At 47.8% G+C, this 27,728-nt stretch overlaps 1 protein-coding gene and 1 pseudogene across 8 annotated transcripts in view; both read left to right on the top strand.

Moving 5' to 3' along the window:
- Nucleotides 1-27,728, top strand: part of wdr17 (WD repeat domain 17) — a 164,586-nt gene that overhangs the window by 25,699 nt on the left and 111,159 nt on the right. For 6 of the 8 annotated variants that reach the window (XR_011948992.1, XR_011948991.1, XR_011948993.1 and 3 more), the window contains exons 2-10: nucleotides 72-190; nucleotides 6,878-7,006; nucleotides 8,327-8,510; nucleotides 8,730-8,960; nucleotides 12,191-12,442; nucleotides 16,431-16,553; nucleotides 17,870-18,057; nucleotides 18,225-18,393; nucleotides 21,372-21,463. Coding sequence is in view for 5 of the 8 variants with exons in the window: in XM_072515786.1 (XP_072371887.1) it covers nucleotides 116-190; nucleotides 6,878-7,006; nucleotides 8,327-8,510; nucleotides 8,730-8,960; nucleotides 12,191-12,442; nucleotides 16,431-16,553; nucleotides 17,870-18,057; nucleotides 18,225-18,393; nucleotides 21,372-21,463 (1,443 nt within the window). In the remaining 3 variants the exon portion in view is untranslated. The remainder of the gene's footprint in view (nucleotides 1-71; nucleotides 191-6,877; nucleotides 7,007-8,326; nucleotides 8,511-8,729; nucleotides 8,961-12,190; nucleotides 12,443-16,430; nucleotides 16,554-17,869; nucleotides 18,058-18,224; nucleotides 18,394-21,371; nucleotides 21,464-27,728) is intronic. The other 2 variants (XM_072515785.1, XM_072515787.1) reach the window with 1 other exon arrangement.
- Nucleotides 5,952-6,157, top strand: LOC140430151 (U2 spliceosomal RNA; annotated as a pseudogene).

Consider the following 27,728-nt stretch of genomic DNA (forward strand, 5'->3'; position numbering starts at 1 on the left):
GCGATGTCAATGGCGTTTTCTTCTTGGATTTCAACCGGTTGAAGTTGAAACGTTTTCTCTCCATCCTGTAGACATGTCCACTCCACTGGCAAGTTTGCTCTTGACAAAGTGAAGGATGGTGGAGATGAAGATGAAGAAAAGGGAGGGCGATGATACATCCCTGCTCCTGGAAGATTTCTGTCTCATTTCGGTAGGTGAGGAATGTCACCGACATCTTTGTCGTGGAGGAGTTGGAGGATGTTGATGAATTTCTCTGGAAAGTCAGGCTTTCACATAGCCCTTCCTGATTGACTGAGTCAAAAGCCTTGGTCAGATTGCTAAGGACCATGTAGAGTGGTTGATGGTACTCCTGGCATTTCCCTTGACGGTGCTGAGCAGTGAAAATCATGTCCGCTGTTCCACGGTTTGGTTGGATGCCACACTGGCTTTCCGGAAGGATTTCTTCAGAGCCTGGGAGAAACCAGCTAGCAAGGATAGGCAATGATTTTCCCGGTAATGGGGAGTAGGGAGATTCCTCGGTAGTTCCCACAGTCCACTTTTTCTCCTTTCTTTACATGGTGGCCATGATGGCATCTCTGAGGTTGGCAGGAATTTCTTCTCTGTCCCAGATTTTCAGGAAAAGCTGATGGAGATGACGGGTGATGTCTTTTCCTCCAAGTTTGAAAATCTCCGCTGGAATCCCATTGCGATTTTTAAATTCTTCATGTGTTTAATGATAGCTTCGACTTCATCCACATTTGATGCTTCTTCCACACTTGATGGCAGTCCAAGATCATCATTGATGGGGAGTTGGGGGATTTCCTCACACGCATCCTCATCTATGGCTATATCATGGTTTAGGAGTTAATTTCTTTTCCAATTAGGGCAATTTAGCGTGGCCAATCCATCTACCCTGCACATCTTTTGGGTTGCGGGGGTGAGACCCACACAGACACGGGGCGAAATTGCAAACTCCACACAGACAAAAGGTGCCTTTATTGAACCTGGGTCCTCAAGGCCATGATGCAGCAGTGCTAACCGCTGCGCCACCGTGTTTCCAGGTTTAGGGGTTCTTTGAAGTGTCCTCGTCATCGAAGCCCAATGTTTTCTCTGTCTCTCAAGAGGGTTCTGTCCTTACTCCGCACTGGTTTCTGGTTTGAGGCCTAGGGTATTGGGTCCAGATATTGCCTCAGTGGCACTGAAGAAATGTCAGCGAACAGTTCCAGCTTCTTAGCTTTCTCAGTCCACCATTGGTTCGTCTTCATACCTCTGCTTTGGCTAATTGATGAACTCTCTTTGTCTTGCTGATTCTGTTGTTTTGCCAGGTGCGGAAAGCTTTCCTTTTCTTGTCGATAGGTTCTATGATGGTGTGGATGGTTTGAACCAGTCTTGATCTTGTCGACAATGGTTTCTTCACAGCTTGAGATGACGGCTGTCTTCAGTTCCTTGCAGTTTTCCTCCATTCCATTAGAATGGTCATTTTTGTATTTTGTCGAAGACATTGTTGGACGTTCACCAGCATGCTTGGCTCTTGAAGTCGCTCAACGCTGATCACTTTCCTGAGTTGTTTCTTCATCTTCCTCTGTTTCTCCTGCAATTTGATGGACATAGAGGAGCGGATGAGCCGGTGGTCTGTTCAGCAGTCATCTGCACTGGTCATTGCTTTGGTGAAGGGCATCCTTTTGATCTTGAGAGCAGAAGATGACAAAGTCGATCATGTGCCAGTGCTTTGATCGTGAATGTCTCCAGGAAGTCTTGAACTTGCCTTTTTGGCGGAACAATGTGCTCGTGATGACAAGCTGGTGTTCCGTGCATTTGGCGAGCAGGAGAACCCCGTTGGCGATCATGAGGCACTCTTTGATACCAACAGGGATCTCTGAGGGTTGGTTGATAAGTTTGTTCTTGATGGCAAATCCAATTCCACACATCTTGGGCAGATCCTCCTGTTTCCCTCTCCAGAAGAAGGTGAACCACTGCCACCTTCCCTCCGCTGCCCTTTACCTGCCCTTCAGGTCTCTTGCACGGCAGCGATGTCAGTGTTGAAGTGGTTGGGTTCACAGGCAACAAGGGCAGTTCTCCGTTCCAGTCGATTGGTTTCTTCATTATCCAGGTTCTGAAATTTAGTTCAACTTTGATTTTCTAACCGCAGGTAGGTGAGCCTGCGGATGTGGTTTTCCAGCCAACTTGGGGATGGAGCAGATTATTTTCGGGGACCTTTTCTAGCCCTCTCCCCAAGTGGGATGAGAGAGTGGATCCTAATGAAGGCTGCTCAGTCTTGAAACATGCTGTCGAAACGCTCTCCTGTTCCTATTCCATGAGCGAGATGAGTGAATCAAATTCCACTGCCTACGTGTCGGTCCGAAGCTAGGGACTTCCAGATCACATGGTCCAGTCCCCGTTACGTCCCGCATTCGACGCAAGGCTTGTCTGTGTCGGGATGTCCGGGTTTCCTCGAGGTAGACACCTGGTGCGGCACATCTTTTAATGTGGGTTTGCAGTCGCTCATCAGCAGCCACATGGTCCTTGACAGAGGGTAGGTCCAGTTCCAGTGGCAAGGGAACCTCAATGACTGGGGATCTCCGTACTGCTACAGCCTTCAGCCGTTGTAGCTGTTGATACCATACGAGTATCTACTGCCTGATCCACCGATGAGATCTTGCTTTGGGTTGAGGCTTGTCTAGTTCCTCCCCTATGATCTTACCATCATGGGTGACCCTGCCAGGAGTAAGACTCACAACGGCATTGCTCTCGGGATCAATGGAACGTTTAAACCTCTCCACCACAGCAAGGTGACAATCCAAGGAAAGGTTCTGCCTCTCTGTGCGGAGTCTGCACGTTCTTCCCCGTGTCTGCGTGGGTTTCCTCCGGATGCTCTGGTTTCCTCCCACAGTCCAATGATGTGCAGATTAGGTGGGTTGGCCATACTAAATTGCTCTTAGTGTCCAAGAAAAGGTTTTGGTGGGGTTACTAGGTTACGGGGATATGATGGCGGCGTGGACTTAAGTAGGGTACTCTTCCCAAGAGCCGGTGCAGATTCGATGGGCCGAATGGCCTCCTCTGCACTGTAAATTCTATGTTCTATTGTATGTTTTATATAGTTCCAGTACAATCTCCCTGTTCTTAAATTCTATACCTCGGTAATAATTTTATAATCTTTATTGACACACGTTGGCTGACAAGGGGCTGGTTTAGCACACTGGGCTAAATCGCTGGCTTTTAAAAAGCAGACCAAGTCAGGCCAGCAGCACGGTTCAATTCCCGTACAGCCTCCCCGAACAGGTGGCGGAATGTGGCGACTAGGGGCTTTTCACAGTAACTTCATTGAAGCCTACTTGTGACAATAAGCGATTTTCATTTCATTTTCATTTCATTTCATTTCATTAACACCGCAATGAAGTTACTGTGAAAAGCCTGAGTCGCCACATTCCGGCGCCTGTTCGGGTACACAGAAGGAGAATTCAGAATGTCCAATTCACCTAACAGCACGTCTTTCGGGACTTGTGGGAGGAAACTGGAGCACCTGGAGGAAACCCACGCAGACACAGGAGAACGTGCGGACTCAGCACAGGCAGTGACCCAAGCCAGGAATCGAACCTGGGACCCTGGCGCTGTGAAGCAACAGTGCTAACCACTGTGCTACCGTGCCGCCCATATGTGGTACTAAAAGCGGGGGACCTAGTACTGAGCCCAGCTGTACCCCCCCCCCCCCCAAAAAAAAAATATCAAGGAGATATTGACAGACTAGGTGAATGGACAAAATTGTGGCAGGTGGAATTCAATGTAAGCAAGTGTGAAGTTATCCATTTTGGACCAGGAAAGGATAGAGCAGAGTTCTTTCTAAATGGAAAGAGGTTAGGTGCAGTGGATGTCCAAAGAGACCTGGGAGCTTCAGGTGCATGGATCCTTAAAATGCACAAACAAGTGCAGAAAATAATCAAAAAGGCTCATGCTGGCCTTTTTATCTAGAGGGCTGGAATATAAAGACACAGGGATTATGCTGCGCTATACAAAATCATGGTTAGACCCTCACTTGGAGTACTGTGAGCAGTTCTGGGCACCACACCACAGGAAGGATATTTTGGCATTGGAGGGAGTGCAACATAGGTTTACAAAAATGATATCTGGACTACAGGGGTTAAGTTACGAGGAGAGATTACTCAAATTAGACCTGTTTAAGCTAGAATTTAGAAGGTTCAGGGTGATCTGATCGAAGTATTCAAGATGTTAACAGGGAAAGCTAGGATGGATAAAGATCAACTATTTCCACTGGTTGGAGATTCTAAAGCTAGGAGGTGTAGTCGAAAAATTAGGGCTAGACAGTTCAGGAGAGATGTTAGGAAGAACTTCTTCACTCAAAGGGTGGCAGAGGTTTAGAACTCTCTCCCACAAACAGCAGTTGAAGCTAGGTCAGTTGTTAATTTAATTCCCCTGAACAATTTTTTGTTCAGCAAAGGTATTAAGGGGTATGGGTCAAAGGCAGATATATGGGGCTGGATTCTCTGCTGTCAGGATTCTCCGTTACGCCAGCAGCCCGGGGATTTCCCGACGACGTGGGGCTTCCCACGATGGGAAACCCCCATTGGCCGGCTGGCCAGACTGAGAATCCCGGGGCGCGCCTCACCAGAAATCAGGTGCTGCGGGACGGAGAATCCCGTCCATGGGGTTAGGTCACAGATCAGCCATGATCTCATTAAATGGTGGGACAGGCTCGAGGGGCTGAATGGCCTACTCCTGGTCCCATGTTCCTAAATTATTTCTTAATATGTGAAGGAAACAGCAACTGTGGGGGGGGGGGTCCTCCCTCCGACCGCCCCTGCTGTGAATTGCCAAAATACATTTAACTTGAGCAGGTGGTTTTAACTCATAATCCATTGAATAAATTAAGCTCCATATGGATCAAACAGCAGTGGATGTGACAAACGCTTTCAGTGGAACAGACGTTTTCCGACATTCAACACTGAAACTTTCGATCGGGTCCGTGCTCAAGCACATATACTATTAAGTTGCTCTTACTCTTATTTTCATTGATGGCTCAGCTCTGCATCCGTTTAAGCTAAACCAATCTTATGTGATGGATATAACTCGGTACTAATTGGGGTTGTTCCGATTTGAAACTGGAAGCAGTGCAAACAAAAGGCCTCTGGTTGGCCTGAGTTCAAGCAGAACAGGAGCCAGGCCTACGGGGAAAGGGTTGGGGGAATATAGGGCATGGCTAGGGCGGGAATCAGGGCAGATAGCTCACAGAGTGAGCCTGAGAGAGTGCAGAACAATAGCTGGGGTCAGGCAGGAGCAGAAGGCCGGATTTCAACAAGGATCCCCCCCCCCCCCCCCCCCCCCCCCCCAGCTATTAAACAGTAATCCCCACAGGAATTAATGTAAGTGGGAAAGTGCCTGAGGATAGACTTAAGCTCAGATGTGGCGTCCATCACATTTGAAGAAAATGCCGACACTCACCTTCTCGGGTCATACATGAAACTTTAGCAAGAAAATGGAACAATACCCCAATGAATATTCCAAAGATTATAGAGAAAATAGGGGAAAAGGATGAAAATAAACCATGTTTCTTTTCTTACTGGCCTGTCCATAGATATGAAAGCTGCAGGTATAACATTGTGAATGTTTACAATAGACTTCTCATACATTAAGTATACAGCAAGTTGATTTATTTTACTTGTACTAATTAATTCTTTACAGGTAATTCCCCAAATGGTGATTGGAATCCCTCTTATTTTAGCACACTGGGTAAAACTTTTCTGTCACGTTCCTTTGCAAATGGACTGTAGGCTGCTTTCCCCGTTGAAAGCGAGCTGACTGCTCTCTCTCAAAGAGGTGGTTACCTCACCTCAGGCGAGGGGCGAGGTTCAGAAGGCGGGGCCTTCTTGAATAACCTCGGCCGGTACAGGAATTGAAGCCGTGCTGTTGGCGTAGCTCCGCATCACGAACCAGCCGTCCAGCCAACTGAGCTAACCAAACTCGCTTCTCTGCCTTTTGGCTAAGATCAAGTGGGTGATCAGGTGCAATACCTGTTCTTGTCAGCTTGGATCTGATATGTCTGTTTTGTTGGGACCATGAATTTGATTTTGGATTTATTTTTGGAGCAAGCAAGGAGATGGATTTGGGCTTGCTTTGTCCCCTCTGCATATTGGCTTTGGAACTCTGAGAAAGTAATAAAACACAAATAGAAATTTTGCCAGGCCCACTTCTACTGTACTGTCCCTCTAGCCCGCCCTGAAAGACTTTCATAGAGTTCCGACAGTGCAGAAAGAGGCCATTAGGCCCATCGAGTCTGCACCAACCCTCTTAGGCCCCCACCCCCCCCCCCCCCACAACCCGTCTAACCTGCACATTCTTGAACACTAAGGGCCAATTCTAGCGTGGCCAATCCACCTAATCTGCACATCTTTGCACTGTGGGGGGAAACCTGAGCACCTGGAGGAAACCCATGCAGACACCGGGGGAATGTGCAAACTGCACATAGGCAGTCACCCAAGGCCGGAATCGTACCCGCATTCCCTCGCGCTGTGAGGCAACAGTGCTAACTGCTGTGCCACCCCCTGCACCTATGTACCTTATTCCCTTCTGAAAACCAATGAGGAGAAATTAAAAGGATGACTCCAGAATTATATTATCAGAGTCTAAGTTCCTCCTGAGGTGGGTAAATGAACATGCCTCCAGTTTCCCTTGGTATTGCTCAATGGCCTTTCAGCAGGGTCGATGAAGTGCGACCTGAGCTGGCTTTCCTTCCTTCCTCCCTGTTAAATAAACATGTCACGGCCTGTGAGAAAACCGCACCTTTAATTTTAAATGGAATGACCAATACCAGAAATTGTTATCAATTATTAAGTAAAATATTTAAATCATTTCAATCTTTATTGACGCGTAGATCACATGTTCACAGGTGAAGATGTCACAGGTTAAACAGGTCGGACTTCTGGCTGCTGGCTGTCAACCTTGGAACAAAGATGTTTGTGTTGCCAGCGGAGACAGATTTGCATATTGTGCGACGTTGGCAATATATGTCTACCAGGTAAGCCCAATGCTATGGTTGTGTAGGCTAGAAAACATACCTCTTACTCCATATCTCCAGTCTGTACAGACTAGATGACTGTTAAATTGGTAATGGTTAGGTTTGCTTATGTCTTGGGCAAAACCAAGGATCAGTCCCAAATTCTCCTGCTAGAATTCCCCCATTTTTTGCATCAATCTGTGCAGAAAGGAAATAAAGTGAAGTTGCATTATAAAAAACTTGTCTCGGTAATTTCTCCTTCGACTGGCTGGAATAGCCATGCAGTATATAAAGAGCAGTTTCTTTAAAGAAAGTATGGCCACAGCAGAGGCCATCTCTATCCCTGTTGTGAATTGGCTCCAACATAGCCGACTACGAGAATCGTAGTAATAGATTCTCTTTGACCTTTTCAACTGATATCCTGTAGTTTAGTGATGGGTAATGACTCGACCCCTGACAATAGAATAAAGAGGCTGCTGTAGCCATGGAGGTATTATGTAACCTGTCATGGGCCAGTAACTGAGGAGTCTCAGATGATTAGTTAAGAGGAGGAATCCAAACACGAAATGGTAAGATATCTTCCGACTCCCTAATAGGAATTTCTAAACAGAAGAAAATCAAGGTCCGTCATATTTGTCTTCTACCATCCTGGTAGTCACATGATATGATAATAGTGGAATTGTTGTCTAATCACAGTTATGAATCTCTATCTGTTCGTCTATAATAGACTGAGAAACGTCGGTGATGGAGAGTCACTGGTCCAAAGTTACCATGACGCGCTCCATTTACACGGTGTGTGTAAGGAATGGAAATGAGGGGCGGGATTCTCATGTCCGCCAGCCACGTGCTCCTCGGCGGCACGCCCTCAGCAGCAGCCGGAGTCTCTGTTCCCACCACCTGTCAATGGGATTTCCCATTGTCGTCACCCTACTCTGCCGGGAAACCCACGGGCGAGGGTGCGCTGCCGGCGAAATGGAGAATCCCGCTGCCGGAGAATCTCGCCCAAGATCTTCTAATGGACAAGTTTCATTCTTGGTGGTTTAGTTGGGGAATTAAATAATTTCCAGGCGCTACTGCAGGCCAACAGATACCCGTTGGTGGGTAATATCTTTCGATAACTCATTGTGTTGGAGATGTCGCTCTTCAATCTCCCTAAGTCTTATTGGAGATGTGTTGGAAGTGAGGCTGTGCTCCTTCACTTGCAACCTTTCTGGTGCTGGGTCCAGAATTTGCCTTCATCCAAATAGTTGCCCTGCAAAATTGGGCGTAAAATTCTAAAGGAGCTCTCAGCTATTAACTGTTCCCTATAAGTTGCATTCTAACTTTGCTTTACTGGTCTAGCTTGATCACAGGTATAATGAATTCAAACTTTACGCCATCATGTCCGAGCACAAGAAGACCATCACGGCTATCTCTTGGTGTCCCCACAACCCCGACATGTTTGCCAGCGCAAGTGCCGACAACCTGATTATCATTTGGAATGTGGCGGAGCAAAAGGTGATAGCGAGATTGGACAACACAAAAGGTACAGTACCCCTTCGACGCTGGTCAGGCTTGCTGTTGTGTGATGGACTCAGATTTTGTTCTTATAGTGTCAGGGCACACCTAACGTTTTGAGAGAACACTTGCAAGGCTTTTGCGGGTTAACATTTTCATTTCATCATCCACCATTGCAACAGGCCGAGTGACATTAGCAAAGACCTACTTCAACCATCCAGCAAATCGTTGTATTTATTCTCTCCAGGGATCCCCGCTTCCCTCAGTTGGTGTTGGAATTCAGGTGAAGCCGTGGCATTTGTCTCCCATCGGGGTCCACTGTACATCTGGACGGTTTCTGGAGCAGACTGTGGGGTCGCAGTGCACAAGGAGGCTCACAGCTTCCTGTCGGACATCTGCCTTTTCAGGTGGCACCCCAGGAAGAAAGGGAAGGTGGTGTTTGGACACACAGACGGTAGCCTGTCCATTTTTCAGCCCGGTAGGTCTCTGTGAGGATTCACAACTGGCAACGCGTAGCTGGTTTATTATTGTTACGCGGCACAATGAATCTATTAAAAGTTGTCGGTTGCACTTTTCTCTTATGCAAGTTCATCTAAGCCCCGTCCATCGACAGTTCCCTGCAGACTGCCTTTGTTAGTTCAGACCTGATAATCGATGATTCCCAGGGGCCTCGTGCTTCCATCACCATGATGATTTGGGCACCGGTGCTGATGCAAGCAGCTGAAAGGGAATTAGCATGCAGCAGGTGGGAAGGGCTAACAGAAGCCTGCTAAGAAGGGGCAAGAAGGGGCAGGTAGACTGGGGGACAATTCCGGTTCGGGCAATGAGACTCACTCTCTCACCCTACTATTTACCATCATCTACCTGCCCAATTTCGGTTGGAATTGAAGGGGGTAAAAAACAGTCCTCTCCACTCCCCCCTCTTCCCCCCCCCCCCCGCCCCATATACATAGAAACATAGAAAAAAGGAGCAGGAGTAGGCCATTCGGCCCTTCGCGCCTGCTCTGCCATTCGTTATGATCATGGCTGATCATCCAATTGAATAGCCTAATCTCACCTTCCCCTCATGTCCTTTGATCCCCTTCAACCCAATTGCTATATCCAATTGCTTCTTGAAAATATAGAATGTTGTGGCCTTAACTGCCTTCTATGGTAACAAATTCCACAGGCTCACCATTCTCTGGGTGAAGAAAGTTCTCATCGCTGTCCTAAATGGTCTACCCCTTATCTTTAGACTGTGACCCTGGTTCTAGACCCCCACCATCGGGAACATCCTTCTCGCATCTACCCTGTCTAGTCCTGTTCAAATTTTAGATTTAGATTTATTGTCTCGTGTACCGATGTACAGTGGAAAGTATTATTCTGCGTACAGTCCAGGCATACATGTTCCATACATGAAAAACATAGGACATACGATAAATGCAAAATGTAAATAAATAGACATCAGGTGAAGCATACGGAGTATAGTGCTACTCAGTAGAGAAGATGCATGGAGAGATCAGTTCAGTCCATAAGAGGGTCATTCAGGAGTCTGGTAACAGCGGGATGAAGCTGTTTTTGAATCTGTTAGTGCGTGTTCTCCAACTTTTGTATCTTCTGCCTGATGGAAGAGGTTGGAAAAGAGAATAACCCAGGTGGGAGGGGTCTTTGATTTTGCTGTCCACTTTCCCAAGGCAGCATGACGTGTAGACAGAGTCAATGGGTGGGAGACAGGTTCACATGATGGACTGGGCGGTGTTCATGACTTTCTGTCGTTTCTTGCGGTCTTGGACCGAGCAATTGCTGTAGGTTTCTGAGATCCTCCCTCTTATTCTTTTGACTTCAGCAAATACTATCCTAACCAACTCAATCTCTCCTCAGACATCTGTCCTCCCATCCCAGGACTCAGTCTGGTAAACCTTTGCAGAAAGCCTCTGGAGCTAGAACATCCTTCTAAGGCCCTGTGCAATCGCAGAAAGACATCCCTGCTCCTGTATTTAACTCCTCGCTATGAAGGCCAACATAGCATTTGCCTTCTTTGCCGCCTGCTGTGCCTGCATGCTTACATTCAGTGACTGGTGTATGAGGGCACCCAGGTCTCGTTGCACATTTCCCTCTCCTAATTTATGGCCATTCAGATAATAGTCTGCCTTCCTGATTTTCTTACCACATTTTTCCAAATTATATTGCATCTGCCATTTATTTTCCCACTCACTCAACTTGTCCAAATCACACTGAAGGATCTCTGCGTCCTCCTCACAGCTCACGCTCCCACACAACTTAGTGTCATCTACAAATTTGGAGATATTACATTTTGTTCCCTCATCCAAATCATTAATATATATTGTGAATAGCTGGAGTCCCAGCACTGATCCCTGCGGTACCCCTCTAGTCACTGCCTGCCATTTGGAAAAGGACCCATTAATTCCTACTTTTTGTTTCCTGTCAGCCAACTAGTTTTCTATCCATCTCAATACACTATCCCTTTTGCATTTGTAAGAATAGACATTTATGAATAGATGTGTGGCACAGTGGTCAGCACTGCTGCCTCGCAGCATCAGGGACCCAGGTTCAATTCTGGCCTTGGGTAACTGGAGTTTGCACTCCGTGTCTGCTAGGGTTTCCTCCAGATGTTCTGGTTCCCTCCCTAAAGATGTGCAGGTTTGATGGCTTGGCTATTCTAAATTGCCCCTGAGTGTCTAAAGATGTGCATGTTAGGTGGATTGGCCATGATCAATGTGCGGGGTTACGGGATAGGGCAGGGGAGTATGCCTAGTTATAGTCCTCTTCCGGAGGGTCGGTGCAAACTCGAGGTCGATGGCCTCCTTCTTCCTGTAGGGATTCTATGGTTTTTATAAATGGGTAAATGCCTTTATATTTATATGCTTAAGTGAGAGAAGTGGGAATCAGTACACATGTGAAGTTGGGAGCGCTGTTGTCACAGAGTCATCATAGCACAGAAGGAGACCATTCAGCCCATAGAGTCCATGCTGGCACTCTGCAGAACAATTCAATCTGTCCCATTCCCCTGTTCCATCCCTTCAGCCTTGCAAGTTTGACTTCCTCCTAGTGTGTCTCAATTTCCTTCAGAAATCATCAGGTGCCTCTGTTTCCACCATCCTCATAGGCAGTGAGTTCCAGATTATTAGCACTTGCTGCATAAAACTGTTCTCCCTCGCATCCCCCCTGTATGGCCTGCCTAAAACATAAATCTTTGTCCTGTCGTCCTTTTACTGTCAGCTAATGGGTATACACTTTTTTTTGTCTGCCTCACTTATCACTGTCCTCGACCAGATCACCCCTTAATTGAGTTTGCTCCAAGGTGAACAACTCCAGTTTCTTCAACCTAACCTTGCAGGGGCTGGTTTAGCACAGGGCTAAAATGCTGGCTTTGAAAGCAGGCCCGCAGCACGGTTCAATTCCTGTACTAGCCTCCCCGAACAGGCGCCAGAATGTGGCGCTTTTGAAACTTCATTTGAAACCTACTTGTGACAATAAGCGATTTTCATTTCATTTTCATTTCGGGTAAAATTCCTCCTTTCGGGAAACGTTCTGGGAAATCTCCTCTCAGGAATGACCACTTCCTTCCTAAATTGCTGACAAAAATCCCTGTGACGTTGAGATGGTGTGACGATTATGTTTACATCAAAGCCGTTTAGCTTGCTAGGAATGCAGCTCCTAGTTTTGGAATATATGCTGAGAATTGTTTCTCTCTTCTGTGGGCACCAGGCGCCAAGAGTCAGAAACATGTGCTGAGGCCTGAATCGCTGGAGGGAACAGACGAAGAGGATCCAATCACGGCCCTGGAGTGGGACCCGCTCTCCACGGACTATCTGCTGGTGGCCAATCTACACAATGGAATTCGATTAGTCGATTCGGAGTCACTGTCCTGCATAACAACCTTCAGTTTCCCCAGTGCGGCAGCTTCAGTACAATGTTTGGCCTGGGTCCCCAGTGCTCCAGGGATGTTCATAACAGGAGGTAGGTATTGCCAACAAGAGGAAGAAAAAAAAAGCTCCCTAAAACACCTTTTTCCCCTCACCCGATTTATGGCAAACCTGTGTTGTGGCTTTCTTAATAAATGTATAGCTATGGTTATGTTACATGACTAGTGACCAAGAGGTAAAAGCAAATTAATGTGGATGCTGGAATCTGAACCAAACACAGAAACTGCTGGACAATCCCAGCAGGTCTGACAGCATCTGAGGAGAGGGAAGGGAGCTAACGTTTCGAGTCTGGGTAACTCTTTGTCAAAGCTGGAGAGAACTGGAAGTGGGGACAAATTTATACTGTTGGACGGGGTGGGTGGGGGCGGCGTGGAGCAATGGGGCTGGATTGAGGGCCAGCGATAGGGGGAGATTGACAAAGATGCTGTGGACAAAAAGGCAAGGGGAATATAAATGGTGGTGATCATGGCTAAGAAGGGGGTTGGTATTGGCACATGAAGAAGAGGCATGGGTTGAAAACCCACCAAGGCGGTTGATGAATCAAAATTCTGTTAAATAAATCCAGAATTAAAAAATTAGTCTTATTCATGATGACCATGAAGCTATATCCATTCTTCATAAAAGCCCATTTGAGTCACTCGTGTCCTCCTTACCTGGTCTGGCCAAGATGTGACTCCAGATCCACAGCAATGCGATTGATTCTTGACAGCCCTCTGCAAGGGCCAAGCAAGTCACTCAATTGTGGTCAAGAAGGTTGCTCCCCACCCGCTTCCTGTGGCCAACTCGGGATGCCCCCATCCTGGGAATACATGAAGAAACAAATACACTTATTTTCAAGTAGTTGAATTAAAATTGGGCACAGTCAGAAGTCTCACAACACCAGGTTAAAGTCCCAACAGGTTTATTTGAAATTGCAAGCTTTCCTAGCCCTACTCCTTCATCAGGTGAAGTGGAGGCAGGTTCACAAACACAGCATTTTTATATAGGCAGAGACACAATTGCAAAATAATTGCAGATTGGAATGTGAAGAATGGTTGGAATGCGAGTCTTTACAGGTAAACAAGTCTTTACAGATACAAACAGTGTGAGTGGATTGAGGGGTAATCGCAAGTAATCGAGGTGTGAATTGCCTCAAGACAGGACAGTTAGTAGAATTCTGCAAACTCGGGCAGTATGGTGGGGGTTACGCGTAATGTGACATGCACCCAAGATCCCGGTTGAGGCATCCTAATTAAAAATGGACTGAGCTCTGAGTTGGGTCAGCTGTGGATATGTGACAAATAAAATATACAAACCCTGAATTTCCACCGAGTTCTCCTAGCACAACATCAGTAAAGCTCTCGGGTTTGCTCTGGGACAGTGTACCCTATGCGTTTTGCTGGAGGCTAGCAGGGAGGTAGCGTAGAACTCGCAAGTATAGCTGCCGATACGGCCTGAACATTTCCGCTTCCATGGCCGCGCACGAGCACGGTGGCGGCACTGCAGCGGCCGCGCCGTTCTTCATGGCGGACTCAGCCCGCAGACCCGGACCACAAAAGGAGTTCCCTCACTTCGGCCGCTCGCGCGCCCCGTACCGCCGGCCCACAGTGCCCCCAGCCCCGAATGAAGCCCCTCCTGCCCGCGGATCGGCCCTCCCCCGACTGTGGCGGCGCTGGACTGAGTCCGCAGCTGCCATGCGAGGTTCCCGGACGGTGTGAGAACAAGTAACCCAGCCATCGGGAACTCGGCCAGTCGGGGACGGAGCATCACGGGGCGGGTCTCGGGCAATGGCCTGAGGCCGTGGATAATCGGCGCGCCGTACTCCTAGAATACGCCGCTTTTCAGGGGGTGGAGAATACAAAAACTAGCACCGCTCCCGATATTGGGGTCAAATGGATTCTCCGTCCGCAATTTCAGCGTTGGGGAGCCGAGAATCCAGCCCACATGTATGCAGTCAGAAAAAAAAGTAAGAGTATCCCACTTAAATGACCATTCGAGTAGACGTCACTCTGGGCAAGGGGGATGATGACAGGTAGGTCACTGATCACCTGCCAGACAAGATTTTCATTCAAGACCACCTGAAAAATCAGAACATAATTATACTTTGATTACGCTCCTCACATTGAAGAATTAATCAGAGCACTTCACAAGGAAGGGAGGTGGAAACTAAGTGTATAATCATAAATATAAAGGGAGAGCCGGAGAAGGGAATGTTTGAAGAGACAGTGCAGCGAGGCAAACATCAGCAGCAACATGCACTTACATAGTTAATCTAACTTAATATGTTCAAAGACATTTAACAGAAGCATTGTCAAACAGTCTTCGAGACCAAACACTATTTGGGCATTTGACTGGTCAAAGAGGCAAGTTTAAAGAAGGAGTACGATGTAGAGAAGTGAAGAGGTTTATGGTGGAAGCTTCAGAGCTTTGGATCGATGAAGCTGAAGGCGCAGCCACCAATGTGAAATGAACAATATGGGGACATGGAAAAGGCCGGAATTGTAGCAGCACCGAGATCACTAAGGGCTGTGGGGCTCCAGGAGATTACAGAGATAAGGCAGGAGTTGAGGCCATGACAGAATTGCAAAACAAAGATGCTAATTTTGCAATTGAAGTGTTGCCAGACAGGGGATCAATACAGCTCGGCGAGCAAAGGGCGGATGCAGCAACAGGATTTGTGCAAGTTATAGGGCAGCACAGTGGCGCAGTGGTTAGCACGGTGGCACACTGCTGCCTTACAGCGCTGAGGACCCGGGTACGATCCCGGCCCCAGGTCACTGTCCGTGTGGAGTTTGCACATTCTCTCCGTGTTTGCGTGGGTCTCACCCCACAACCCAAAGATTTGCAGGCTAGGTGGATTGGCCATGCTAAATTGCCCCTTAATTGGAAAAAAAAAGAATTTGGTACTCTAAATTTAGTTTAAAAAAATGATTTGTGCAAGTTATGATACTGGGAGCAGGGTTTTGGATGAGCTCAGATTTATGTAGGGTGGAAGCTGGGAAGCGCGCATTGAAATAGTCCAGTCTAAAGGCACAGGGTCATGAGTAAAAGTTTCAATAGCAGGTGAGCTGAGGGAGGTGATGTTACAATTGTCACTATACCCTGGGCTCGTGTGCGGTCAATTCCAGCCCCAACTGACCGGAGCCCCAACAAATGAAATTAGATTTTATTTGAAATACCCGAGATCTTTGATTGAGCCCAATAAACTACAGTCATCAGGTTTGTAACCTTTTATTATGTACAGTATATTATCATATACACTAACCCACCTCCTGACTCCCCAAAGCCTGTGCACCATCTACAGTGCCCAAATCTGGAATGTGATGGACCGTGCCTACATGAGTGCAGCTCCAACAACACTCGAGAAGCTCTCCACCATCCAGGACAAAGCAGCCCGCTTGACGGGCACCTCTTTAACAGACATTCACTCCCTCCACCGATGGACAGTGTGTACCATCTACAAGATGCACTGCAGGGACACGCCAAGGCTCCTGAGGCAAACTCATGACCACTACCACCTAAAATGACAAGGGCAGATGTATGGGAGCACCACCACCTGCAAGTTGCCCTCCAAGTCACACACCATTCTGACTTTGAAATATATCGCTGTGCCTTCTGGACCCCCCCCCACCCCCCTAACTGCACTGTGAATGCACCCACACTTCAGGGACTGCAGAGGTTCATTAAACTGCCTCACCACCACTTTCTCAAGGGCTGTTAGGAATGGGCAACAATTGCAAAGCTCACATATCATGAACAAATTAAAAAATATGTATATATACTTAATTGGTTGTAAAACATTCTGGGACCTTCGGAAGTTGTGAGAGGTGCTATATAATGCAAGTCTTTCTTCCTTCTTTGCAGTCTCTAAACTATTTTGTAACAGATACGTGTGGGATTATATCAGCAGCACCTGAATTCACCCTGTTCCTTTCCTGTTGAGAGAGGTTTACTTGGAACTAAAGCTGGTAGTAACTGTGGATGCATTGTGCTGTTTGTCTGCAGTTGATCTCACATTCCAATATTCTTTTCCTTGTCTTTAGATTCTCAAGTTGGCGTCTTGCGTATTTGGAATGTCTCAAGGACAACAACAATTGATAACTTCAAGTTGAAGAAGACCGGATTTCATGCTTTACATGTGCTGAGTTCCTCACCAAAGAAGAAATGTATGTAGCAATTTGAAACAAAAACATGGCCTGTGAAGATTAAAACGTTAAATGATTAAAGTTAGTGTTTACTCAAGTATACTATAATACGGGGTCAAATAGATGCCTCTTTGTAATACTTATCTGTTGCAATCTATGCAATGAATTGATATATTAAATTCTTTCTCTTTCTCAATTACATTTTTCTTCTTCTAGCCGAGGTCCTTAAAATTATGCAAGGGCCTGAGGCATTGAGAAGATATATCCACTTGTGGGGAGACCAAAACTAGGGATCATGAAACGAAAGAGTCTCTGGGAGAATGTGCTTTACCATAAGATCAGGAGAAATAGGAGGCGGAGTAGCCGGTCAGCCCATTGGATCTGCTCCGCCGTTCATTAAGGCACGACCGATATGAATGTGGCCTTAACCCCAATTTCTTCCCTCACCCATAATCCTTGAATCCTTTGTTGGCCAAAAATCAGCATAACTCAGCCATGAATGCATTCAATGACCCAGCCTCCACTCCTCGCTATGGAAGAGAATTCCAAAGACTCCCTAAGGGAAGAAATTCCTCCTCATCTCCATTTCAAATGGGAGACCCTTTTATTGAAACCGTGCCCCCCTTGTTCCAGATTTCCTTCCCCCCCCAAACCTTGAGGGGAAACATCCTCCCAGCATTTACCCTGTTGAGGCCCCACAGAATCCTATGTTTCATTAAGATATTATATCATCCCTCCCTCACAATTTTAAATAACACCAGTCCCATCATAGTCCCATGCTCAAAAGACGGTGAACAAGGTCCCCTTCAACCATCTAAAGGATCTCTGGGGGTTGCTATCCAAATGTGGTTAGAATGTGGAAACTTAGGGCAGCACGATGGCACAGTGGTTAGCACTGCAGCCTCACGGCGCCGAGGTCCCAGGTTCGATCCCGGCTCTGGGTCACTGTCCATGTGGAGTTTGCACATTCTCCCCCACAACACAAAGATGTTCAAATTGCCCCTTAATTGGAAAAAATGAATTGGGTACTCTAAATTTATTTTAAAAAACAGGGTGTGGAAATTTTTACCACAGAGTGCTTGAGGTAAATACCATCTGGTTGGATTTAAGAGGATGTCAGATGAACAACCGAGGGAGAAAGGAATTGAATAAATCCTGATTAAAGTTAGCGTAAACACTATCGTGCCAGCTTTTCTCCATCCTAAAATATGTAGTAGCGTCCATTAGTGTCTATTAGTGTCATTAGTGGGGGTGGTTGAGTAACTTGGCACCTTGGTTAACTACGGCTGTGTTAAAAAGAAAATGTTCGAAGTGAACTTTCGTGATGTCCTTTTCAGGCTATTCAGCATATTCCCCATCAAAGAATCACCATACATCGTCGACTAGTGAAGCCGTCCCCCCGCCGACCCTCTCTCAAAACCAAGCGTTTTCTCTACCACCCGGACACGCCATGTGTTGCTTCATGGATGGCGGAGTTGGGCTGTATGACATGGGAGAGAAGAAGTGGAACTTTCTGAGAGATTTGGTAGGCTCCAGGCAATGGCACGTTCCATTTTACATTTCTAATTTGCACCACCATCCTTGCAATCCTTTCGCGCTGTAATGGATAAAGAGCAAATGGCTATGGGCATGGCACAGTTAGAAAAAGGTAACAGATCCCAAAACGGGTCTTGTTTGTATTTTGTATTCTAGGGTCACGTGGAAACAATCTTTGACTGTAAATTTAAACCAGACGATCCCAACCTCTTAGCCACGGCATCGTTTGATGGAACAATTAAGGTTTGGGATATAAACACCTTGAAAGCAGTCTACACTTCACCTGGTAATGAGGGAGTCATCTATTCTCTGTCTTGGGCTCCAGGTAAGCGATCACCGATTAGGAACCCCTTATAGTTGCTGCTCAATACTGAGTGTACATCGTGGCACCATCGAAGCTGCTTTGTCCTCACATGGAGCACTCCTCCTGTTGAGAAGCTCGGGTAATTTGTTAATGCCATCAGGCCGCACCGTTTTCCTCATAGGATGTAAGTGCTGCTGGCAAGACCAGCATTTGTTTCCCATCCTTAGTTGCTCTGAAGAAGGCAGTGGTGAACCGCCTTGTAACTCAATGAATGGGTTGTTCCAACATTTCAGAGGCAATTAAGAGTCAGCCACATTGCCGTGGGTCTGATGTCATGTGTAGGCTGGACTGGGTATGGGGGGCCTAGAGGACATTTTAATCTCTTTATTCATTCGTGGGATGTGGGTGTCGTTGGCAAGGCCAGCATTTGTTGCCCATCCCAAATTGCACTTGGACTGAAGGGGTTGCCACAACCTTACAGAGGGCAGTTAAGAGTCAGTCACATTGCTGTGGGTCTGGAGTCACTAGGTCGGCCAGACTAGTTAAGGATGGCAGATTTTCTTCCCTAAAAGACATAGGGACATAGGAGTTAGGAGCAGAAGTAGGCAATTCAGCCCTTCGAGCCTGCTCCTCCATTCAATCAGATCATGGCTGACCTCTTCATACTCTCAAATTCACCTCTCTCCCTGTTCCCCATATCCCTTTAACCTGTCTTTTTTAAATCAGAAATATACCTATTTCCTTCTTGAAACCATTTAATGACGCAGACTCCACTGCACTATGGGTGCTCCTTGGAGCAGAGAAGGTAAAAGGGAAATTTGATGGAGATGTTCAAAATTATTAAGAGTTTTGGTGGAGTAAATAAAAATAAATTGTTTTCAGTGGCAGAAGATTGTTTTTTTTAATAACCATTTTATTGAGGTATTTTTTGGTTTTACAACAACGACAAAATAAACAATATACATAAGTCTATGAACATAGTGCAAAATAAAGCCTGCTACCTCCCTTGCAGGTCCCACCTTTATTAACCCCCTACTCTAAACTAAACTAACCCCCCCCCCTTCTGCTGACGGTTAATTTTCTGCAAAGAAGTCACGGTCTGCAAAGGGCAGCAGGGTAGCATTGTGGATAGCACAATTGCTTCACAGCTCCAGGGTCCCAGGTTCGATTCCGGCTTGGGTCACTGTCTGTGCGGAGTCTGCACATCCTCCCCGTGTGTGCGTGGGTTTCCTCCGGGTGCTCCGGTTTCCCCTCACAGTCCAAAGATGTGCAGGTTAGGTGGATTGGCCATGATAAATTGCCCTCAGTGTTCAAAATTGCCCTTAGTGTTGGGTGGGGTTGCTGGGTTATGGGGATAGGGTGGAAGTGTTGACCTTGGGTAGGGTGCTCTTTCCAAGAGCCGGTGCAGACTCGACGGGCCGAATGGCCTCCTTCTGCACTGTAAATTCTATGAAAAAGTCGACGAACGGTTGCCACCTCCGGGCGAACCCTAACAGTGACCCTCTCAAGGCGAACTTGATTTTCTCCAGACAAAGAAAGCTAGCCATGTCAATAAGCCAGGTCTCCGACTTCGGGGGCTTTGAGTCCCTCCAAGCTAATAGTATCTGTCTCCGGGCTACCAGGGAAGCAAAGGCCAGAACGTCTGCCTCTTTCTCCTCCTGGATTCCCGGATCTTCAACACTTCGAAAATCGCCACATCCGGACTCGGTGCCACCCTTGTTTTTAACACCGTGGACATGACATCTGCAAACCCCTGTCAGAATCCCCTGAGTTTTGGGCATGTCCAGAACATATGGACATGGTTCGCAGGCACCCCCGCACACCTTGCACACCTATCTTCTAAACCAAAGAACCACTGTCATGTGAGCCCGGTGAACGACCTTGAACTGTATCAGGCTGAACCTGGCTCATGTTGCGGACGTGTTGATTCTACTCAACGCATCCGCCCATGAGACCATCCTCTATCTCTCCTCCTAACTCCTCCTCCCATTTGCCCTTCAGCTCCTCGGTCTGCATGTCCTCTGACCCCATGAGCTCCTTATAGATGTCGGAGACCTTCCCTTCTCCCACCCACACTCTGGAAACTACCCTATCCTGGATCCCCTTTGCTGGTAGGAGTGGGAAGGTTGAGATCTGTCTACGTAGGAAATCCCCCCACCTGCAGGTACCTAAATTTGTTTCCCCTCGCCAATCCGAATTTCTCCTCCAGCTCCCTCAGGCTAGGAAAGCTCCCTTCTTTAAACATATTCCCCATCCTCTCAATTCCTGCCCTCTACCATCTCCGAAACCCCCCGTCCATCTTTCCCGGGGCAAACCGCCCACGGTGCTGTTAGGGTGGGGCGGCACGGTGGCACAGCCGTTAGTACTGCCTCCTCACAGCGTCGTGGCTGCGGGGGTTTCCTCTGGGTGCTCTGGTTTGCGTCGGCGAGCTTTACAGCTGCTTTTCAAAAATGAGAACCAGGACACGGCTTAGCCTTGGGTCACTGTCTGTGCGGAGTCTGTACGTTCTCCCCGTGTGTGCGTGGGTTTTCCCCGGGTGCTCCGGTTTCCTCCCACAGTCCAAAGATGAGCAGGTTAGGTGGATTGCCCATGCTAAATTGCCCCTGAATGTCCAAAGTTGTGTGGTTACAGGGATAGGGCAGAGGATTGGGCCGATGTTAGGGTGCTCTTCAGAGGGTCAGTGCAGACTTGATGGGTCGAATAGCCTCCTTCTACGCTGTAGGAATTCTATGGAGCTCCAGGATTTTGACCCAGCGACCGCGGAGGAATGGTGATATAGTTCCAAGTCAGGATGATGAGTGACTTGGAGGGGGACTTTCAGGTGGTGGGGTCCCCAGTATCTGCTGCCAATCTTAATGTTGTCTTTCCATGTTCGTACTGTGACGAGGTGTACCTTTATGTCTGTAGTGACTGGAGCGAGAGCAGTTTATTGATTTTAAAACTTGTAAATATAAGCACTAAACACTATCACTACATTTTAATGTCCTTTTTACTTGAAGGCGATCTGAACTGCATCGCTGGTGCAACCTCTCGCAACGGAGCCTTTATATGGGATGTGAAAAAAGGAAAAACAGTGACTAGGTTTAACGAGGTAAGTTTTACATTTTATCTCCTCTGGTTAAAAGCCAAAGTAAAATACAAGTTGATTTTTTTGTACTTTTTAAAGTAACTGGAGACCCATAAAATCTATGAAGTTACAAACGGAAAAGGCTGGAAACCTCAGCAGGCCTGGCAGTATCTGTGGAGAGAGAGAGAGAGAGACAGAGTTAATGTTTCAGGTCAACAACTGTTCGTCAGAATTGGACAAAGTTAATAACATAACATATAGAACATACAATGCAGAAGGAGGCCATTCGGCCCATCGAGTCTGCACCGACCCACTTAAGCCCTCACTTCCACCCTATCCCCTGTAACCCAATAACCCTCCTAACCTTTTTGGTCACTAAGGGCAATTTGTCATGGCCAATCCACCTAACCTGCACGTCTTTGGACTGTGGGAGGAAACCGGAGCACCCGGAGGAAACCCACGCACACACGGAGAGAACGTGCAGACACCGCACAGACAGTGACCCAGCGGGGAATTGAACCTGGGAGCCTGGCGCTGTGAAGCCACAGTGCTATCCACTTGTGCTACCGTGCTGCCCATAAACCATTCATATTCTCAGAATGTCCCAAAGGGCTTATGATGTATAATCACTGCTCTCATGCAATGAAACGCAATGGTGAACTTGCACATATCAAGGTGCCAAATAGCCAGAAAATCAGTTTGTTAAGAAGTAAATGGTGACCAGGACATCTCCCCAGCTCTTGCCATACGAGTATTTTGCAGCTCCCCAAAATGGCAGTTTCGTTCAGCAGCTTATCCAAAAGACTGCGGGCTGGATTCTCTGGTCGCCAACGGCAAAATCGCATTAGGCGACGGGCCGGAGAATCCAAATTCCCGACAGAATCAGGGCAGCACCACCTCCGCCCCTCCAAAGCGACGTACTCTCTGTGCACGCCGCGCCGCCATGTACCCGAGGCCCGCCCCCGGATGCTCCCCCCCCCAACCAGCCGAGTTCCCGACGGCCTGGGACACGTGTGGTCTCGCCCGTCGGGAACTCGGCGTGGCGGCTGCGGACTATTTTGCGGGCCTGGTCCGCAAGTGGCATCCACCATGAAGAACGGCGCAGCTGCTGCAAGTCGCCGCCGTGCACACGCACGGCCACGGATCCTGCAATTCTCCAGGCCACATCGGCAGCTAGAGCCGGGTGCTCGACGCCGCATCCTGCTAGCCCCCAGCAAAACGGGGAATCGGTGGCTGTTTTGCGCCAGTTTTCCTGCCGTTCCCACGCCAGCGTGGGGACATAGTCTCCAAGTCGGAGAATCCAACACTGCATCTCCAGCAATGCAGCATTCCCCGAGCACGCTACTGAAGGGCTTGGTTTTGTGCTCAAGACGCTGGAGGTGTGCTTGAACCTATGTCCTGATTCATCTCTGCGCACTGCCCACAAAGACAGAGTTGGCACACGCATTCAGTGCTGGCTGTAAATCCGGATCTGGTTATTTTCCTTATGGTCAAAGATAGCTCTGCAGACAATTAGCACCACAGTGACTTTCACAGTAATGTATTCAGTACTATCACCAATTCCTATTCTGTTCAGAATTTGACTGTAGCAGATACAGAATACTCTGTACATTAGTCCCTTTCCATTCCAATTCTCTTTCCACACCGAATGGTGCACGAAGGCAGACTTTAGCCTGTTTCCGTAGCTACTAATTGCCGGAATAAGCCGCTCGCCTGTTGCCAGAGGGATTATAGCTTGAGAGGCGCCACTCCACAGTAAGGGTGGCTGACCAGGAGTCTGTCCCGCTGTCCTCCGGCAGTCGTATCATCCACCCACATTTGCAATTCACGTCGGCAAGGTTGACAACTGCTTTTCAAAAATGAGAACCAGGTGAGGGGAACTGGCCGGAGTCGCACAGGTAAGTGTAGTCCCCAGTGGGAGAGGGACATGCCTGGGCAGTACTCTTCCACTGCCCTCTCACACCCTGGCACTGCGCCCTGGAACTGCTCTCAGGCACTTGGATCCGATGGAGCAGGGTCAGGGTTCGGGGGGCAGTGCCGTTTGGGAAAGGACGCCTCGATCTCAAGATTCCTAGCTGCTGCCTGTCTCCGTGCCCGGCCCCGCCAGCAAGACAGCGTGGGCCACGCCTCCAGATTTCTCCTGCACAGAACGCTGGATTATCTCGAGAGAAAAGTGGCCATGCAGCCGGCGAGCGGCATGCCAATTGCCTCCTCTCAGCCAGCACTCGGTGCAGGAAATTGAAAATTCCTCCCATGACAACACTTTAACACAAGTCTTGGTGTAATATACAGAATAATAGGTTCAATTCATAGATAGGATAAAAAGTAGCACAGCATTTCAAGGTTATAAATCATCCAGGAATCGGGCGGGATTCTACGACCCCGAAAGTGGTGCACGTGAAACTGGACCCTGGCCCTCGGGACGCCATATTCAGGGTGTCGGACCAGCCGGGGTTGGAAACGGGTGCGGAGGCAGATTTTGTAGCCTTCGCCTCGTTGGTCGCCCGAAGGCGGATCCTGTTGAGATGGAGAGCAACCTCTCCACCCTGTGCCCTGGCGTGGCGGGGGGACCTGTTGGAATTCTTGACTCTTGCGAAGGTTAAGTCTGAACTGAGGGGGAGGATGGAGGGGTTCTACAATTCATGGGCGTTATTCATTATGCACTTTCAAGAATTGGATAACATTGAATATCGGGGTGTGTGGGAGGGGTGGGGGGACTGTATGTGTTAATGGTGACTGGGTCATTCCTGATTCCATTTTGTTATTTGGATTGTGTTATTGACTGTCTTACTTTCCTTTCTTAATATCCCTGGCTTTATTCTTACATTTGATATTTCTCAATTCCCTTAACACTTTGACATACTCTTCTAATGCACCTCATTATCTTCCTAACATTGCAAAGTATATGAAACATTTGTGATGTTTCTGAAAGACAAGGCAAGATGCTACATAAATGCAAAGGTTTCTTTGTTTTGTGTTATCCTTTCTTCACGGATACACAAATTATTCTGCTGCCTTCCATAACCTCATGCCACCCCTTGCCTGATGTCCCTCTTCAATCTGATGACTCAATGGACAGAATACAATGCCGCCCACCCTCCAACAATTTGGGAAGCAGGTGATCGAGTGGGCAGGTGAGGAGCGGTGATTCCACCACTCTCCATCCTTTTCCCCAATCAGGTCAAGAAAGAAGGGGGCACGGTCGCACAGTGGTTAGCACTGTTGCTTCACAGCGCCAGGGTCCCGGGTTCGATTCCCGGCTTGGGTCACTGTCTGTGCGGAGTCTGCATGTTCTCCCCATGTCTGCGTGGTTTCCTCCGGGTGGTCCGGTTTTCTCCCACAAGTCCCGAAAGACGTGTTGTAGGTAATTTGGACATTCTGAATTCTCCCTCTGTGTACCCGAACAGGCGCCAGAGTGTGGCGACTAGGGGATTTTCACAGTGGCTTCATTGCAGTGGTAATGTAAGCCTACTTGTGACAATGAAGATTATTATTATTATTCAGTTAGAAAGCTTGTGGGCATCCTTCCAGCCAAGAAGCCACCTGAGGCCCGTAAGTGGTCACTTAAGTGTCACTTAAGAACCTCACCCCAACGTATTGAACCAACGGTAGGTTTGGGCCTCCCCGGAAACCGGACGATTTGGCCCATAGAGTGTGGGGGAAATCTCTCTGTTTATCGGGGAAATAGCCTCAGGTCAGTCTGGATCCGTACGCAGACATCCCCCACCTCCCTCCACTTGGTGTTGAAGACTGCTTCATCTTTTGGCACAATGCCACATCAAGAACTTTCATGCAACGCCCACAAATAATCTGCCAAAGTTGTTTGGGTATTACAGAAACTAATTGAAATAAGACAATGAAAGATTAAAAATGTGAGACTCCCTGTGAATGGATTTGCATGCATTTTTGAGAGCGTGCCAGGAAATTGAGAAAATAAATCGGAGCCATTGCGAGGATCAGATGTTTGGAGAATGAAACGTAGAGCCCTCTTAAACAGCCCCGGCACAGCTTGATACGGGCATCAAATTTACCCTATTTGTGTATCCATTAGAATATGCGTAGGAATCTCATCAAGTGGTTCAAAACAAATTGTAGGTTAATATTTTCAACTTGAAGATTAATGTTTCTAGTCACCTCTTCACCTCGGATACCCAATCTCTCTACATTGCCATGCCCCACGGGAATGGTCCAAGGGCTCTCCACTTCTCCCTTGAATGAGGTCAAACCAGTCCCAATTCACCACCACCCTACTCCGCCTGGCTGAACTTGCTCTCACTCCGATCAACTTCTCCTTCAACTCCACTCGCTTCCACCAATAAAAGGTGTTGCCATGCGTACCCCTATGGATCCTAGTTATCCATGCCATTTCTTGGAACATGTGGAACACTCTGTTCCAATCCCATTCCGGCCCCTTCCCTTACCCACTTCCCCGGTACATTGATGACTGTATCAGTGACCTTTCTTGCTCTCACCCTGAACTGGAATATTTAATTAACTTTTCCAATTCCCACCTTTCTCTCACTTTCACATGGACCGTCTCTGACCCTTCCCTTCTCTTCCTTGACTTTTTGGTCTCCATTTCTGGGTTTAGGCCGTCAAGCAACATTCACCGTGGGTCCACTACATCCCACAGCTACCTTGGCTACACTTCCTCACACCCCACTTCCAGTAAGGACTGTCTTCCATTTCCCAGATTATCTGTTTTGATGAAGCAGCCTTGCACACTAGCTCTTCCAATATGTCTTTCCCCAACCAAGGATCCCACTCCACCATGGATGACACTTCCCACTATTGCATCCATTCCATTTCCTGCACTTCTGCTGTTACCCCTTCACCTCCCTCCCTCCCAGAGCCCATTATCCACCCCACCCATCTCTGTTTTAAGTCAATCATCCAGCACCATTTACGCTACCTCCAGCACAATGCTCCACTCACAACACCCCTTCCCTTTCCCGCGGCACCCTTCCATGCGAGTGTAGGAGATGCAACACCTGCCCTTTCACCCCTCCTCCTTTCCCATCATCCAAGGTCCCAAACGCTCCTTCCGAGTGAAGCGTAGTTTTACTTGTGCACCTTTCAATTTAGTACACTGTATTCACTGCCAGCAATGCAGCCACCTCTACATAGGGGCCATCAAATGCAGACTGGGTGACAGCTTTGCAGATCACCTCCATTCAGCCGCATGAGGGGCTGTTTAGCACACTGGGCTAAATCGCTGGCTTTGAAAGCAGACCAAGGCAGGCCAGCAGCACGGTTCAATTCCCGTAACAGCCTCCCCGAACAGGCGCCGGAATGTGGCGACTAGGGGCTTTTCACAGTAACTTCATTGACTACTTGTGACAATAAGCGATTTTCATTTCATTCATTTCATTTCAAATGACTCTGAGCTTCGTGACTCCTGACATTTTCATTTTTTATCTTGCTCCCACCTGAACCTTTGTGTCCTCAGCCCCCTGCAGTATTCCATTGAAGCTCAACACAAGCTGGAGGAACAGATCCTCTGCTTTTGACCGGTCATTTTAAAGCCTGCTGTGCTCAAGAGTTGAATTCAACAATTTCAAATCGCAACCTCTGCCTGCCTTCTGTTTAAGTTTTCCTTATTGCATTGTTTTTGTTTCCTCTTTCTGCGTGCGGGTGGCAGCTAATTAGGACCCTGCCATTCACACCTCCTCTTGACGCATCTTTCGTTGCTGTCCGCGTTTGCTGTCCAGGCGGTGCATGCGTAGTTATACCGACGTGGGGTCATTGCGAGTGACGGGTATCAGGACTCTACTCCTCCAGCCTCAGTGTTATACCTATCCGCTCTATTAATGATCTGGAGGATGGAACTGAAGGCACGGTTGCTAAGTTTGCAGATGATACAAAGATCTGTAGCAAGGCAGGTAGTATTGAGGAAGCAGGCGGCTGCAGAAGGACTTGGGCAGGCGAGGGGAGTGGGCAAAGAAGTGGCAGATGGAATACAATGTGGAAAAGTGTGAGGTTATGCACTTTGGAAGGAGAAATGGAAGCATAGACTATTTTTAAAATGTGAACATGCTTAGGAAATTAGAAGCACAAAGGAACTTGGGAGTCCTTGTTCACGATTCTCTTTAAGGTTAACATGCAGGTTCAGTCGGCAGTTAGGAAGGCAAATGCAATGTTAGCATTCATGTCGAAAGGGCTAGAATACAACACCAGGGATGTACTTCTGAGGCTATATAAGGGTCTGGTCAGACCACAGTCGGAGTATTGTGAGCAGTTTTGGGCCCCATATCTAAGGAAGGATGTGCTGGCCTTGGAAAGGGTCCAG

This window comes from Scyliorhinus torazame, chromosome 9 (genome assembly GCF_047496885.1).
Source record: "Scyliorhinus torazame isolate Kashiwa2021f chromosome 9, sScyTor2.1, whole genome shotgun sequence".
Lineage (NCBI taxonomy): Eukaryota > Metazoa > Chordata > Chondrichthyes > Carcharhiniformes > Scyliorhinidae > Scyliorhinus > Scyliorhinus torazame.